The sequence below is a fragment of the Sphaeramia orbicularis genome, chromosome 14, assembly GCF_902148855.1.
Source record: "Sphaeramia orbicularis chromosome 14, fSphaOr1.1, whole genome shotgun sequence".
In the NCBI taxonomy this organism is placed as follows: Eukaryota; Metazoa; Chordata; class Actinopteri; order Kurtiformes; family Apogonidae; genus Sphaeramia; species Sphaeramia orbicularis.
The window spans coordinates 4,368,874-4,383,558 of NC_043970.1; the positions used below are offsets into that span (position 1 = coordinate 4,368,874).

Sequence of the window (14,685 nt, forward strand, 5' to 3'; positions counted from 1 at the left end):
AGCACTAATGGTAAAGGGCAGCACATACCAGCGATGGTAAGAACAATAGCAGATGGTAAAGGACAACACAGACCAACTAGATGAGGAACAACAAGCACACATGAACATATAAGACAGAATATTGATGTAACATCAGTATTCAGACCCTCCATCTTTATACTGGAACCAGACCATAATTTTGTATAACAGTTTAAATCGGTGGATATTTTGGCGTTGCTTATGTTGGATGTCCAGACTGTTCCAAAGTTTCACTCCATATACAGACACACAAAAGCGTTTATGAGTGGTTCGAAATTTGGGTAATACAAAATCTCCAAAGCCTCAAATTATGAGTACTCTCCTGAATTGTGAAGTTTTTTTGTATATTACTTGGCAGTAATTTATTGAATGCTTTAAATAAGGTTATTGCTGTATGATATTTTACAAGCTCATGGATTTTTAATTGTTTTGACTGAATAAAGAGATTATGAGTGTGTTCTAGAAATCCAACCTTATGTATGATCTGTACCGTTTGTTTCTGTAATATGACTAATGGATTTCTAGTGCATTGGTAACCAGAGGACCAAGGAGCAGTATAAAGTACGGAGTGCATTTTCATCAGGGTATGTTTTCACTTTATTCATGATTGAAAGGCTTTTGGAGATTTTTGTTTTTATGTGTCTGATGTGGGCTTTCCATGACAGTTTACTGTCTATTATAACTCCTAAAAATGTATTTTCATTTACATTTTCAATTTGAATTCCGTCAATCATTACCTGTAGTTCGGGGCTGGTTTTAGAGTTTCCAAACATCATTGCCTTAGTCTTATTTAAATTTAATGGCAATTTATTATTATCCATCCACTTTTTCAGTTTACCTAATTCCTCATTTACTGTGGTTACAAGTTCATTATGATTATCCCCACTGAAGAACATGTTAGTATCATCAATAATCATTAATAGAAAATCTATCTTACGTCTTATTGATAACCAGTGGAGAGCTCCAAGATGTGGAGCGATATGACCTTGTCTCCTGGTGTTCATCAATAGCCCAGCAGCAGAGTTTTAGATAACGGCACCAAAATACAGAGAGTCTGAACGCGAAGACAGAATGAGAGAGGAAATTTTACACTTTTGCGATGTTTCTGATCTGGATCAAACAAGACTGAGAGACCTTGGTTATTTGTGTATGAAAGCTGCAATTGGAGTCAAAGTAAACAGAGATCAGACTCAGCAGTGGTTCTGCTGCCACGCCATACTTTGATACAAAAACTCAATAACAGGCCCACACATTAGGTTATGCATATTAAGGTCTTGAATTTAAGATTTTAAGGTTCAGAGGAACAGTTGTTGCAGTGGTAGCATTTTCCATCTTTATGAGTTGGTTCTGCTGCCTGTCACTACTGGATCAACTACCCATATTGTGCATGTGTGATGGGAACTGTACTTGGAAAAAACTGGAGGTCAGACCAGGTGGACTTAAGATTGTCATTATTGGTGTTGTTCGTAGTTATGGGGGTGGCTGGGTCCGGAGGTAGAGCAGGTCGTCCAATAACCAGAGGGTTGGTAGTTTGAATCCTGCTCTGTCCCAGTCATATCCTGTTATGTCCTTGGACCTGTCCTCCAGTATCACTCACACTGGTGTAAGAATGTGACTGAATGTTTGGCGGTTGTCTGAGAACCCATTGGTGCAAACTGGAAGCCAAACTTCCATGTGTCCCAGGGCAGCTGTGGCTACAGATGTAGTGAATGAATAATAAATTCAGTGGAAGCACTTTAAGTACATAGAAAAAAGCTATATAAATGCAATCCAGTATTGTAGTAGTAGATTATTTATGTCTTATTTAGAGCACATCAGATGCATGTTAACATGAAGAGGAATTTTGGTTTCCTCTTTCATCATGACATCATAGGTCCAACTGATAACAAATTCTCATCTTCACCATATGGGACTACATCCTGTATGTCCCACTGTCCGTAGATGGATCAACAACTTATATGTTATGGTATAAGTCTGACATCATGACTTAAAAGTGTTAGCAAAACACTTAACATAAAGATTTTGAGGTTAAAGTGAATGAATTGAACACATTTAGGGCTGACAGACCACAAAGTTCCACAAGAATCAGGCTTAAGGAAACCTGCTAGCCCAGCCACAATAATGCTAACAACACATAATTCAGAATAGTGAAGCCTTGACATCATGGCTGTTTGTCAAAATCATAGATTCTTCCTTGGTAGTCACTTCCTTTCAAGTTGCTTCCATTGTAGACCAGACCAGTCCTTCCTTCTGATCAATGCACTCATGAGCAGAAAAGTCTAATAGAAGAAGAAAAGTAACAGAGTGACACACATGATAGTAGGATTTCAGTGAAAACTAAGAAATACAATCACAAGGGCAATAATAAATATAAGTAGTGTTTATCTATTCTGCTGCAACATCAAACAATGTTCATTTAAATGTATCAAAAATGTAGATGTATTTAAATCCAATTAAGAGCATGTAAGTTTTTATACGATTTACCTCAATTAAATTCCGTTTCGCTGTATGACGTACTGTTTGTAAATTCGATTATGCTTCCTCCACAGAATCTTTAGTTATGTAATGCTCTGCTTTCTTGTCTCAATATTTCTGTCTTTTCTGATTTTATTTTCCACTGAATGTTCAGTTTGTTTATCTATAAACACACTGAGTTACCCTTGTGTATGAAACATAGGTAATCTTTGTCAAATAAGATTGCTTAATTATATTATTAGGTGCATTTTGCTCTGGCAATGCGGCTGGCTCTTTCTTCTTATTTCAGGATTTATTTGTGGTTAGCTGTTTTTCCTTTATAAGTTTTTCTAAAAGACTTGTGCAGATGGGTATGGGTATTTACACATTGCCACAAATTGCCAACGATTCACAGTAACAGCCTTGATAATTCTCCCAAGCGTTCCTCCGGCAAATCCGATAACAAATGTTTATGTACTTCCTTACCTACCCTCCTTAACATTGAGAAACACCCCTTGAATGAAAGGAGTGCCTGCTGAAGATGGCCCCCAAAACCTAAAGATGGCAGATGCACCACTTTTCATTTAACATAAAGCCAGCATGAGAAAGATTGCTTCCATTTTATTTCTAGATAATGGCCTTATTGCTCATTTCTGTATAATTAAAAAGCTAATAAAGCTACTAAAGCTATTAAAACTGAAATCCACATTTCAACCCACATCCAGTTCTGAACATGTTAATTCATTCTGAGGGCTTTTTCTAAAATGCTTAATGTAAAAAAGCTTAACGTAGCTTTAAAGGCCAAAAACAATGATCAGTCATGACCGAATTTCATGTGGACATCTCTAGTCATGCCCACTTTCACGTCTCCAAAAATCAAAACGATAACCCCACTTTTATGGATGCTGTCTGCATTAAACCTTTTCCTCCTCTTCTTAGGCGCACAGTATAGAGAAGAAGCTTAATGCACAGTAGCTATATTGTCCGAAAACAGCCTTCAGTCATCACCAAATTTCATGTGGACATCTCTAGTCATGCCCACTTTCACCTCTCCAAAAATCAAAATGAAAACCCCAGTATTATAGGTGCTGACAAGAGATGTCCACACGAAAGTTGGTGATGACTGATTGCTGTTTTCGGACATTTAGTTACATTACGCTTTTTCTCTATAATGGGTGGACGGAGGGGAAATGCTTAATTCAGATAGTATCTGTAAAATTGGGGTTGTTGTGATTTTTGCAGAGGTGAAAGTGGGCAAGACTAGAGATGGCTTCACGAACTTTGGGGATGATTGATCACTGTTCTCGGACATTACGCTACATCAGTGGTGTCCAATCCTGGTCCTCGAGGGCCGGTATCCTGCTTGTTTTAGATGTATCCCTCTTCCAACACACCTGATTCAAATGATAAGCCTATCATCAAGCTGTGCAGAAGCCTGATAACGACCTTCAGGTGTGCTGGAAGAGGGAAACATCTACAACATGCAGGATACCAGCCTCGAGGAGCAGGATTGGACAGCCCTGCACTACATTAAGGGTTTTTTTTACATTAAGCATTTTAGAATGTCCCCTTTTTCACTATTTGTGTTTTTGTTATATAGTATACACTGTAAAAAAAAAAATCCTGTTGTTTTTACGGAAAAAAACTGGCAGCTGTGGTTACCAGAACAATACTGTAAAAAACACATCCAACTGTAAACATATTTAAGGAGTAACATGTAGATTTAACATTTTAAACATGGAGATTTAACTGGTAAATGGACTGCACTTATTTTGCGCATTTTATACACCTTCATAGTGTCCAAAGCACTTTCCAAAGCCACCAGGCCCTACTGGGAGCAGTTTACGGTTCAGTGTCTTCCATGGACACTTTAACATATGGACAGTTGGAGCCAGGATTCGAACCACCAACCCTTTGGTTATAGGACGAGCTGCTCTACCAACTCTACCAACCCATTAATTTGCAGATCTAAAATGTTAAATTGTTAAATGTTTCCTTTTTTTTAATAACTTTTTTATTGAAAAAAAAAAAAAAAAAAAAAAAAAAAGCAAATAGGCTGTTATTTCAGCAGTATGGTCTTGCAGTTTAAACGGCACCACACTGTTTTTCAATTTACAGTTTTATTTTCTAAAAACAATAGAAATACATAATTTCTACATACAAATCTGGTTTTGTTCACATACTCTTCCTGTAAAAACTACAGCTATATGTGATTTAATCGTTAACACAAAAATCTTTTAAAATAAACAACTTTGTATTGTCACTTTCAGTTTTTTTTTATGTTGCAATTTTACAACTTTTTGGTGTTAATTCTAGAGTCATTTTTTACAGTGTAGATCACAGCTGTACAATCCTGGTCCTTGAGGGCCGATATCCTACAAGTTTTAGATGTTTGCCTGTTCCAGCACACCTGACAGTCGTTGTCGGGCTTCTACAGAGCTTGATGATATCGGCTTATCATTTGAATCAGGTGTGTTGGAAAAGGGGTACATCTAAAACCTGCAGGATACTGGCCCTTGAGGATCAGGACTGGACACCCGAAGTATAGATGCATACAATTTTGGGAGTACACTGAAGAACTTTGCAGGATTTGTTATTGTGTATATATCTCCCTATTCTGGATATTTATTGGTTTATAGATGAACATCTGTCTGACTTTGACATGTCGTTCATTTGAGTCATTTTTAACTTCTTCCATCTTTCTTTTTGTTTTGTTTTTTGTTTATTAGTGATGATAGCCTTGATTATCTTGCTGTAAAATTGTTTTTGCACTACAGATGACCAGAGCTGTGGTTCAGTTTGAGTCAGACCAGGACCACCTCTTTAGGCGGTCTGGTCTGCCGCAAAGTCCAGGGACGGTTTCACATGTGCAAATGTCGATCAAACTGAAATAAAGGACATACTGGAGATATTTTTTCTTCCAGGTGAGTCGTTTCAGCCCTTATGAATGGCAGGGTGAGGACTCTGATGATGAGGATGAAACTCTGCCCTCCTCTGTCTCTCGACGAGCTCTGCCAACTTCATCTGAACTTACTCATTCTCCAGGTATTTATCTCCTCATCAGGGTTCAGCGCAGGCTTATAATGCTACATTCATACTTCTATAATGCAAAAATAGATTAACATGAGTTTGCATGTCTATCATATTACTGAGCCCATTTTCTTTGAACTTCTTCTCAGGATACTCCCAGGCCCAGGCCCAGAATCAGAACCAGCAGAAAGAAAAGGAGACTCCAGAGTACACCAATGACTTTGGGATCTTTAATTCTCTCTGGTTCTCATTAGGAGCCTTCATGCAGCAAGGCTGTGACATCTCCCCCAGGTAGGACGGACACTGACACTGGAAAAAGACAACTTGACCTGTTTGCCTATCTTCTCTGCATCTGTGTTATATTTTTGTCTGACATTTCAAAGAAAAATCTCCCAAGTCTTATCTTGGAGAAAAACAAGGGAATTAAAAGTCCTTAAAGGTTTCATTTTCACTCATGAAGGTCTTGAATTATGAGGAAAATACTTAGGTGGAGGACAGAGCATATAGTATCTGTCCACAGGGCTTATTTACACAAACAATATGATCTTAATTAGCCTCGACTGGTCTAATTTTTTAATAGTATCATTCACCACCTGCTCTTGTAATTATTCCCTAGAGGTAAAGGGAAGTAAACAAATCAGTACCAGTGACATGATGATAGTAAGGGAGAGTACTGGGCAAAGTCACATTAGCAAACAACATGTCGCGACAAATTTCCGAAAATGCCCGAGTGACCTACCGGCTCTGTTTGTAAACAAATGGACTGTTTACGGTGGAGTACACTTCAAAATTGTTCACTGTGAGGGAAGAGATTCAGGTGCGTATTTACGGAAAGACTTATGAATTCGTGATACTGAGGATGTGACTCAGGTTTTACAGATTTGATGAAAAATTGGACAAGAAAGTCATACGCAGCTTTAAAGAATGTGAAATTTCTTTTAAATAAAATAAAAAAAACTGCTGTCAGATGCTAAAACTGTCAGTGCTTTCAAAAAATGTCCTCTTGAACTCCACTGGAACAGAAGAAAATACGCATACACATATTCATGAATTGATATACATGTGTATACATACATACATACACATTAACACTGATGAGTGCAGACATATCACACACACACACACACACACACACACACACACACTGCATATATACACACCATGGCACACATATAATATGTGACATGCTCCCGAGTTAGTTGTGTTTTACTGCTGTATAAGGCCTGATATTCTGGATCTACTGCACTCTGTGTCTATGTCTGTATGTGTGTGTGTGTGTGTGTGTGTGTGTGTGTGTGCTTGTTATTTTGTTGGTGTATATTTGTGTGTTATCCCTCAACCTCACTAAATAAGTCACATGCTTTATATATAGACTGTATTCTACTGTACTGTGTATTTAACACAAGTGTTTGTGGATAAGTTTTACTGATGTTATGGGGACCTGAATAGGTTTACACAAAGTAATTATGCTTAGTATTAGGTTTCTTGATAGTTTCAGTACAAAGACAAGTATTTAATTACTCTGGGTACTGGGAAAGAAAGACATCTTATATCCACACTTTACAATACAGTTACTGAGTACAAGGCAACAGCAAACTCCAAGGAAACTGAAACTGAAATTAACAGTTATTAACAAGTCTGTAGGAAGATTCTGTCAAGTACATGTTTCATGAAGTTTAGCTACTGATACTACTACTACTACTACTACTACTACTATTACTACTGTTATTATTACTACTGCTACTACTACTACTACTACTACTGCTATTACTATTACCACTGCTACTGTTACTACTGCTACTACTACTACTACTACTACTGCTATTACTATTACCACTGCTACTGTTACTACTGCTACTACTACCACTTCTATTACTACTACTACTACCACTACTACCACTACTACTACTACTACTACTATTACTACTACTACTATTACTATTACTACTGCTACTATTACTACTATTATTATTATTACTTCTACTACTACTACTACTACTACTGTTACTGCTTAGACTACTGCTACTACTACTACTATTACTGCTACTACTGCTACTACTATGTTTTTGTACTTCCCTTCTTGTACATGTGATGTCCTTCGGGGCCTCTATACTCTATATGCAGCATCTGTTCTTTATACATTCAGAATTATTTCTGTTAGTGGAAATAATATATGCACTGTTAAATAACACAGAAAAATCATGATTATACATCCAAGGGCTACACATGTACCATCACACAGGGTCACCTTTACATCAGCCAGTTATTGCTGGAGGGATGAACAGTATCTGTGTGTGTGTGTGTGTGTGTGTGTGTGTGTGTGTGTGTGTGTGTGTGTGTGTGTGTGTGTGTGTGTGTGTGTGTGTGTGTGTATAGGCTCAGTCAGTCTCAGGTGGGATTTGTTTATGTGATGCTTGTGTAAGGTATGGATGCTTACATGGATGTGAGTTTGTTACTTTCTAGCTGCAGGCAGAGCCACCTCGATGTCTTCTCTCGACTTTATTCCCAGCATGCCAGTGCCATTTGTCACCTTTACTGTACATCGCCTTTACTGTACATCCAGCCATCCAGGAAAAGACTAAAAGAACGAATAAAATGAACACACACATTTTCAGATTACTGCAGTATGTGTCATGTTAAGGAAGAAAATTGTATTTATTTAAAGCTATACTGTACAATCTGGCAGTTTTACAGTTTTCTTTTGTAATCTTAAAATGTTCCTAATAAGTGTGTGGCAAACTAAAATGTAAAAGAAATCCACCAGGTTTTGAAACTCAAAAATGTGGGGGTGTGTTCCGTAACTGCCATAACTGCGGTAAACTGAAAGTGAAATTTAACCCGCTTTGGGCATCCAACTCCTGACGTCTATGCCTCTGTTGTACACTGGTGCTTACACAAAATTTTCACAACTTCTAACCGTACATCCACTGGGCCCTCTTCACAGCCCTATGGGCCCCTCGGGAATGCTGGGCCCCATGAATTTGATATGTTTGCCCCCCGCCCCCTTTACGGCACCCCAGAGTGACAGTGCTAACCACTGCACCACCATGCCGTCCTAAAGTTCTGACATTGTCGATGGAGAAATAATTGTGTCCTGGACATTTATTATCTTATAACATCATTCAGGACTGACAAAGAGATTTGTTTTGACATTGCACAGTGTCTGCTCTCATTAGCTTTTTTGTTTCCTGAACCTCAGACTTCACAAAAGCGGAGTGGAGCTGCTTTGCTGAGCGTTTCATATCTAGTCAAATTTACCTTTGCATCCCATGAAGCTGATTTTCTGCTTCTAAACAAAAATATTCGGCTGTTTCTTCTCTTATTCCTCTTCTCTCATCTGATGTTCTTTTTAGTTTGTTTACCAGGAGGTCATGTGCACCGCGGAGTCACAGACAGAGTCACAAAACAAATGTTTGTACATGATGTTAATGAAAAAGGCAGTTAATAATTTAAATAATAACTAAATAACATCTTCCCATTGCTTCCTGTGTCTTTTCAGGTCTCTCTCAGGTCGTATTGTTGGAGGGGTGTGGTGGTTTTTTACCCTCATCATCATCTCTTCGTATACAGCCAACCTTGCCGCCTTCCTCACTGTGGAGAGGATGGTCTCGCCCATTGAGAGTGCTGAAGACTTGGCCAAACAGACGGAGATCGCCTATGGTACCCTGGATGCAGGCTCGACCAAAGAATTCTTCAGCGTGAGGACTTTTTTGACTTCTTAATATTCTGGTTTTATTTCAGTCATCTCACAGGATCAGAGACCACTTTTTCAAATGACAAAATATAGGTGGGCAAATATACCTGGACCTAATTTACTGCCAGTACCCAACAAACAAAACTAATGCTTTTGGTTTCTCAAATACAAACTATCTATCAAACAAATACACATTTCTACTACAGCATGCTGAAGAATGGCCACACTATTGCACTCTCCACAACAGGTTTAGGTTTAGGCATTATACTGACCAGTTTATGTTATGTTATTCACATTATTTTTTTCAGTCTTGTTAGCTTATTACTGCTAACACAACATTTTAGCAATAAGAACAGCCCAAAATTCCCAGATTTTTACAGTCTCTCAAAGTAAACTTGGTGATGAGCATGATTTTGCCAAGCTTACATTGCAGGATGTATAAAACTTTGTTAATTGTGTGTTACATTTGAACACTATACTGGGATAATGGTTTTTTTGTGTGCTTACATGAAGTTTATTGGCGTCTGTTTTGTGCTAGCATCAGGTCATTTTTGACATTAGCTTACCCCCTTTCTTGGGTCAGATTTTCAGTAAAAATCCTTCATTCTCTCCTCTGAGTTCTTCACTGCCTCTGTTCTGCTCCTTTAAGGCCCTGTCACACCTTGATGATTTCTGCAACGTTTGCCGACGTACCAATTTTCTCTAAAACACTGGCAGAAGCTCAACTATCAGTGTTTTTTTTGTTTTTTTTTATTTTGGGCATGTATACATAAAACATTTTGATAGCTTACAGATAATTTCTACTAACAAAAGTTCAGCATGTTGTCCGCATCGCAACTGGTAAAGTGTCAAATCGATGAGGTCATGCTGATGTTGGAGGACAGCTAGTAGGTATTCTGGTGGTGGATCCTCCATCTCTCTCACCACAGCGTCTTGAGGAATGACAGGAGGAACGGACCTCTCCTGTCAACTCCATTTTTATAAATCCTACCAGGCTCCGGAGCTGCATATGGCTCTTTCATCCTTCTGCTGCAGCTCCCTGTGGCTTTGGAAAATTAATGAGTATTCATTTTTTTAAATTTTATTTTAGTTCATTAGTTTTTAAAATTGAATTCTAAATTTGAAAATTATGATGATATTAGATATTACAGGTTTTATCTCTTACTCCAGTCACTGTCCAGAGGGGAGGTGCTAAAACGCTTTGCTGTATGTCTGGAAAAGGGGAAAAGAGGTCGTACAGAACACATCAAATACGTGACTACATACGTACATCAATATGCATTGGAGATAAGTTCAATATAAGTTACACACAGGTTCCAAGCATGATACTCATAGATTAGAAATAAGTTTTGGATATGTTAGACATTATCTCGATATATTTTGACTTTTGAGTAACTTACCTACAACTTATGACCCGCATATTAGACATAAGCTGGCATACTCCGACCTTGTTGTACGACAACTTATACCAGCGTGCTTCAGTGTGCTCTTAACTTATACAAAACTGGGGCACCCCCCTCTGTCCTAGTCAGTCCATTGTGTCCTTGGGCAAGACACTTCACCCTCCTTGCCTTCAGTGCCACTCACACTAGTGTATGAATGCGTATGAATGTTTGGTGGTGGTCAGAGGTGCGAATTGGCAGCCACACTTCTGTCAGCCTGCCCAGGGCAGCTGTGGATACAAATGTAGTTTACCACCACCAGAGGGAGAATGTGAGAGCGAATGAATAATGGGTCAGTAATGTAAAGCGGTTTGAGTTACCAAAAAAGCACTATAGAAATCTAATCCATTATTATTATTATTAAAACTAACCCACAACTTAATCGACAAGCGCCAATGTATTTGCCAAATTTGTCATACATCGGCAAACACTGGCTAAATCGTTAAGGTGTGACAGGGCCTTTACAGCTGCAACACAATCCACTGTTAGCTTAAAAATGAAGTCAAGTAATGTTGAAATGTATCCTGCTACAGCTAACCACACATTTGAAAACAGAATGATGAATATTACACTCCATCTGTGGTTAAATACCCACAAATACTGTATTGTAAAAAAAGTTGTAAAACACCCGTCCTTTAGATAACTTGAAACATATGTAGTTGTTGTAGGCATAAGGGTTTCATTACGTCACTGTGTAATATCTGTGTATACATAAGTATGTTTTTTGTCACATATCTCTATATCAGAGATCAAAGATTGCAGTGTTTGAGAAGATGTGGTCTTACATGCGGAGCGCGGACCCGTCTGTGTTTGTCAAAAACACCAACGAAGGTGTGATGAGAGTAAGGAAGTCAAAGGGGAAGTACGCATACCTGCTGGAGTCCTCCATGAATGAGTACATCGAGCAGAGGAAACCCTGTGACACCATGAAAGTAGGAGGTAACCTGGACTCTAAAGGCTACGGAGTGGCCACCCCCAAAGGATCGCCTCTCAGGTACACTCTGAATCTGAGGAGAGGGGACACTGAATGTGGGGTTCATGTCAGTGTCTTGTTTGTGTCTGTTTTTGTGAGCCTATTAAACAACATTTCAATCAAATTGTCCAGTGGTAGCAACATCAAAGCAAGTTTTATTCTGTAAGAAGTCTGCTAAGAAGACCGGCAGCGGCACTTTAACATCAGTGACTGTTTGCTTGAATTTATTGGTGAAACACAAATTTCTTTGCATGTTTAGGTCATTACATTGGTTTGTAATGCCAACACATAATTATCCTGCATTTTTTGGTTTTTATTTGATATAGTATCATATATTTTAAAAACAAACATATACGAGTTTGCTCTGATGCTTAGTGTAGAATTTGATTGGCTTCAACTCAGTTGTAAGTGCTTCAAATTGAAAGATCAGTACTTGAAACTTCGGGGGGGGATTTAGTCTCATCTGTGGAGCGTGACGCATTGAAGCAAACATGATCAATCGGGCCAGATGGGCACAGTCTTTATCTGGGCACACATTTAACAACTAGACGTAGCATTGTAAAAATGAAACAACACATTTAACGACAATCAAGAACTTAATGAGTCAATCCACTATAAAACACACTTATAACTAATCAGTAACAACTGGTTCTTATGTAACAAGACAGCTGATTGCCTGATTTCCATTTCTGTTTTGATTCCCAAAATACAGTCATTTCTCAACTCAGCTCAAACCGGAGAAAATATAAAATTTTTTCATGTGACTGTCAGCTCAATGCACCTCGACTCAACCTGACGCTATCAGATGATGAGATTGTATTTCTAGTATCATGCTTGCAATGATTCCAAGTGAGCCAAAACAATACTAAATGTGATGTAAAATCATGCAGATCACTGAGTGTTTGATCCAGAAACATTATTGTATCAATATATACTTAACAGCATTAAAAACACACGGAATAAACCTGTTAAGCTGATCACAATTTGTCCACAATTCACTCTCTAATGACCAATGCTTTCCTCTTTAATATGAAGGTAACCCTAAACCAGTTAATTTAATATATCTCCAAATATGCATATTATTCTGACCCGTGCGTTTTTAATGGCGCTAAGTATATATGTATGTCATCAAGTTATGATGTGGGACACTAAGATAAGGTAATGTGGTAAACTTCTGTGCAAACACCAGTGTCTGGCATTGAAACGTAGTGCCATGAACTGTAACATTATCATAAGATGAAATTGAGTCTTTAAAGTTAATGGTTGAACTTATTTTCTGTATAACTCTAAATAACCCTAAAATACTGCAGTCAGAATGAAAGCACATTAAGTCAAAGGTTAACTCACTTTATTATCCTTTTAGGGAAATACACACAGCACCTAGCATCAGGGATTAGCATTAGCACTTAGAACATTAGGAACAGTGAGCTGCCATTGACAGCGCTTGGGGAAACCAACTCTGGATCTTTGTCAGTACCTTAGTCCGGGGCACTAACAGGAGAATATTTAACCTATTTATACCTGTTTTTATTTGCTGGGAAATCCTTTACATCTGCTGACTTATCCAATTGGGCCTGATCAGTGGTCATGTCTAAGTTACACTCAATTACAGTTACAGTTACAGTTGTTAAGTGTGTGCACAGTTTTTGACTAATTGTACTATTATTGAGACCCTAGTACGGTAGATATTTAATAACTTTATGGGAATTACGTCTGTCCATTTTAGCCTTGTTTACTGTCTGTCTCTGTCTGTTAGTCTGTGTGTCTGTCTGTCAGTCTCTTACTCTGTCTCTCTGTGTGTCTTGTCTCTCTTTCTGTCTCTGTCTCTCTCTCTTGTTTGTCTTTGTTCATGTGTGTTTCTCTGTCTGTCTCTGTCCTTTTGTGTCGTCCTGTTCCTGGCCTGGTCTGCCTGTTTAACTGTCATCATCTGTTCTGCCTGTCTGACTGTAAACATGCCTGTTTCCCTGCCTCTACCATCACCAGAGTAGTAGCACTGCCGCTAACACCCAGTGTCCACATCTGATCTAACTCTTCTACCTAATGTCTCTGTCTAAATCTACAGTGCTGCTGTCAGGTAAAGCCTTGCATTACAAGATACAACCTCATTGTTTCTGCTCCTAAAGTGACTGTAACTGAATTTAACTGAACCACCCTAACAATTCACAAAGAACATTAGTGTTTGTATGTGTTATATGTATTATGTATTTTGTTTTGATGTAGTCAGCTTCCCTGTCATGCAATACGGGTTTCATGAGATTAATTATAAAAGCTAAAATAATTGCGTGAAAGGAATTTTTTGAATATATTTAAACAGCCTTTTAAAATGAAAACATTTGTGCAGGTGTAACCGAGGAACTTCAGGTTGTTTTGTTTCCGCTCTGGAATCTCACCAACCTGATGGTTACATATCTCTTACTGAAAACACTGACTACACTGCAGAACTCACACTGACATACAAAACACTGCCAAGTGAGTTTAGTTTACTTGTTAACACATACAGTTGTCTTGACATGACAGTAACATCGACACTGCATAATTATCAGGCTAGCTGATAGACCATACACTGGAAAAAATTAAAATCTTACCAAGTATGTTTTTCTCATTTCTAGTCAAATCATCTCATCACACTTAAAACTAGAAGCACTCGGAGAGCGCAGACCTCCGCCAAGGCTGATCAGTGGCCCCCCCCGTGGGCCCCCCCACCCCCGATCACCACCAAAATTTAATAATTTCTTCCTTATCCCATTTCCAACAAACCCTGAAAATTTCATCCAAATCTGTCCAGAACTTTTTGAGTCATGTTGCACACTAACGATCAGTGCCCCCCCCCCCCCCCCCCCCCCCCCCCCCCCCCGTGGGCCCCCCCACCCCTGATAACCACCAAAATTTAATAATTTCTTCCTTATCCCATTTCCAACAAACCCTGAAAATTTCATCCAAATCTGTCCATAACTTTTTGAGTTATGTTGCACACTAACGATCAGTGCCCCCCCCCCCTCCCCACCCCCGTGGGCCCCCCCACCCCCGATCACCACCAAAATTTAATCATTTCTTCCTTATCCCATTTCCAACAA

The 14,685-nt window shown here is 38.7% G+C and overlaps 1 protein-coding gene across 2 annotated transcripts in view; it reads left to right on the plus strand.

Moving 5' to 3' along the window:
* Window positions 1–14,685, plus strand: part of LOC115432987 (glutamate receptor 1-like) — a 176,021-nt gene that overhangs the window by 117,072 nt on the left and 44,264 nt on the right. For both annotated transcript variants that reach the window (XM_030154128.1, XM_030154127.1), the window contains exons 12-15: window positions 5,397–5,517; window positions 5,652–5,793; window positions 9,002–9,200; window positions 11,385–11,632. In XM_030154128.1, the coding sequence (XP_030009988.1) occupies window positions 5,397–5,517; window positions 5,652–5,793; window positions 9,002–9,200; window positions 11,385–11,632 (710 nt within the window). The remainder of the gene's footprint in view (window positions 1–5,396; window positions 5,518–5,651; window positions 5,794–9,001; window positions 9,201–11,384; window positions 11,633–14,685) is intronic.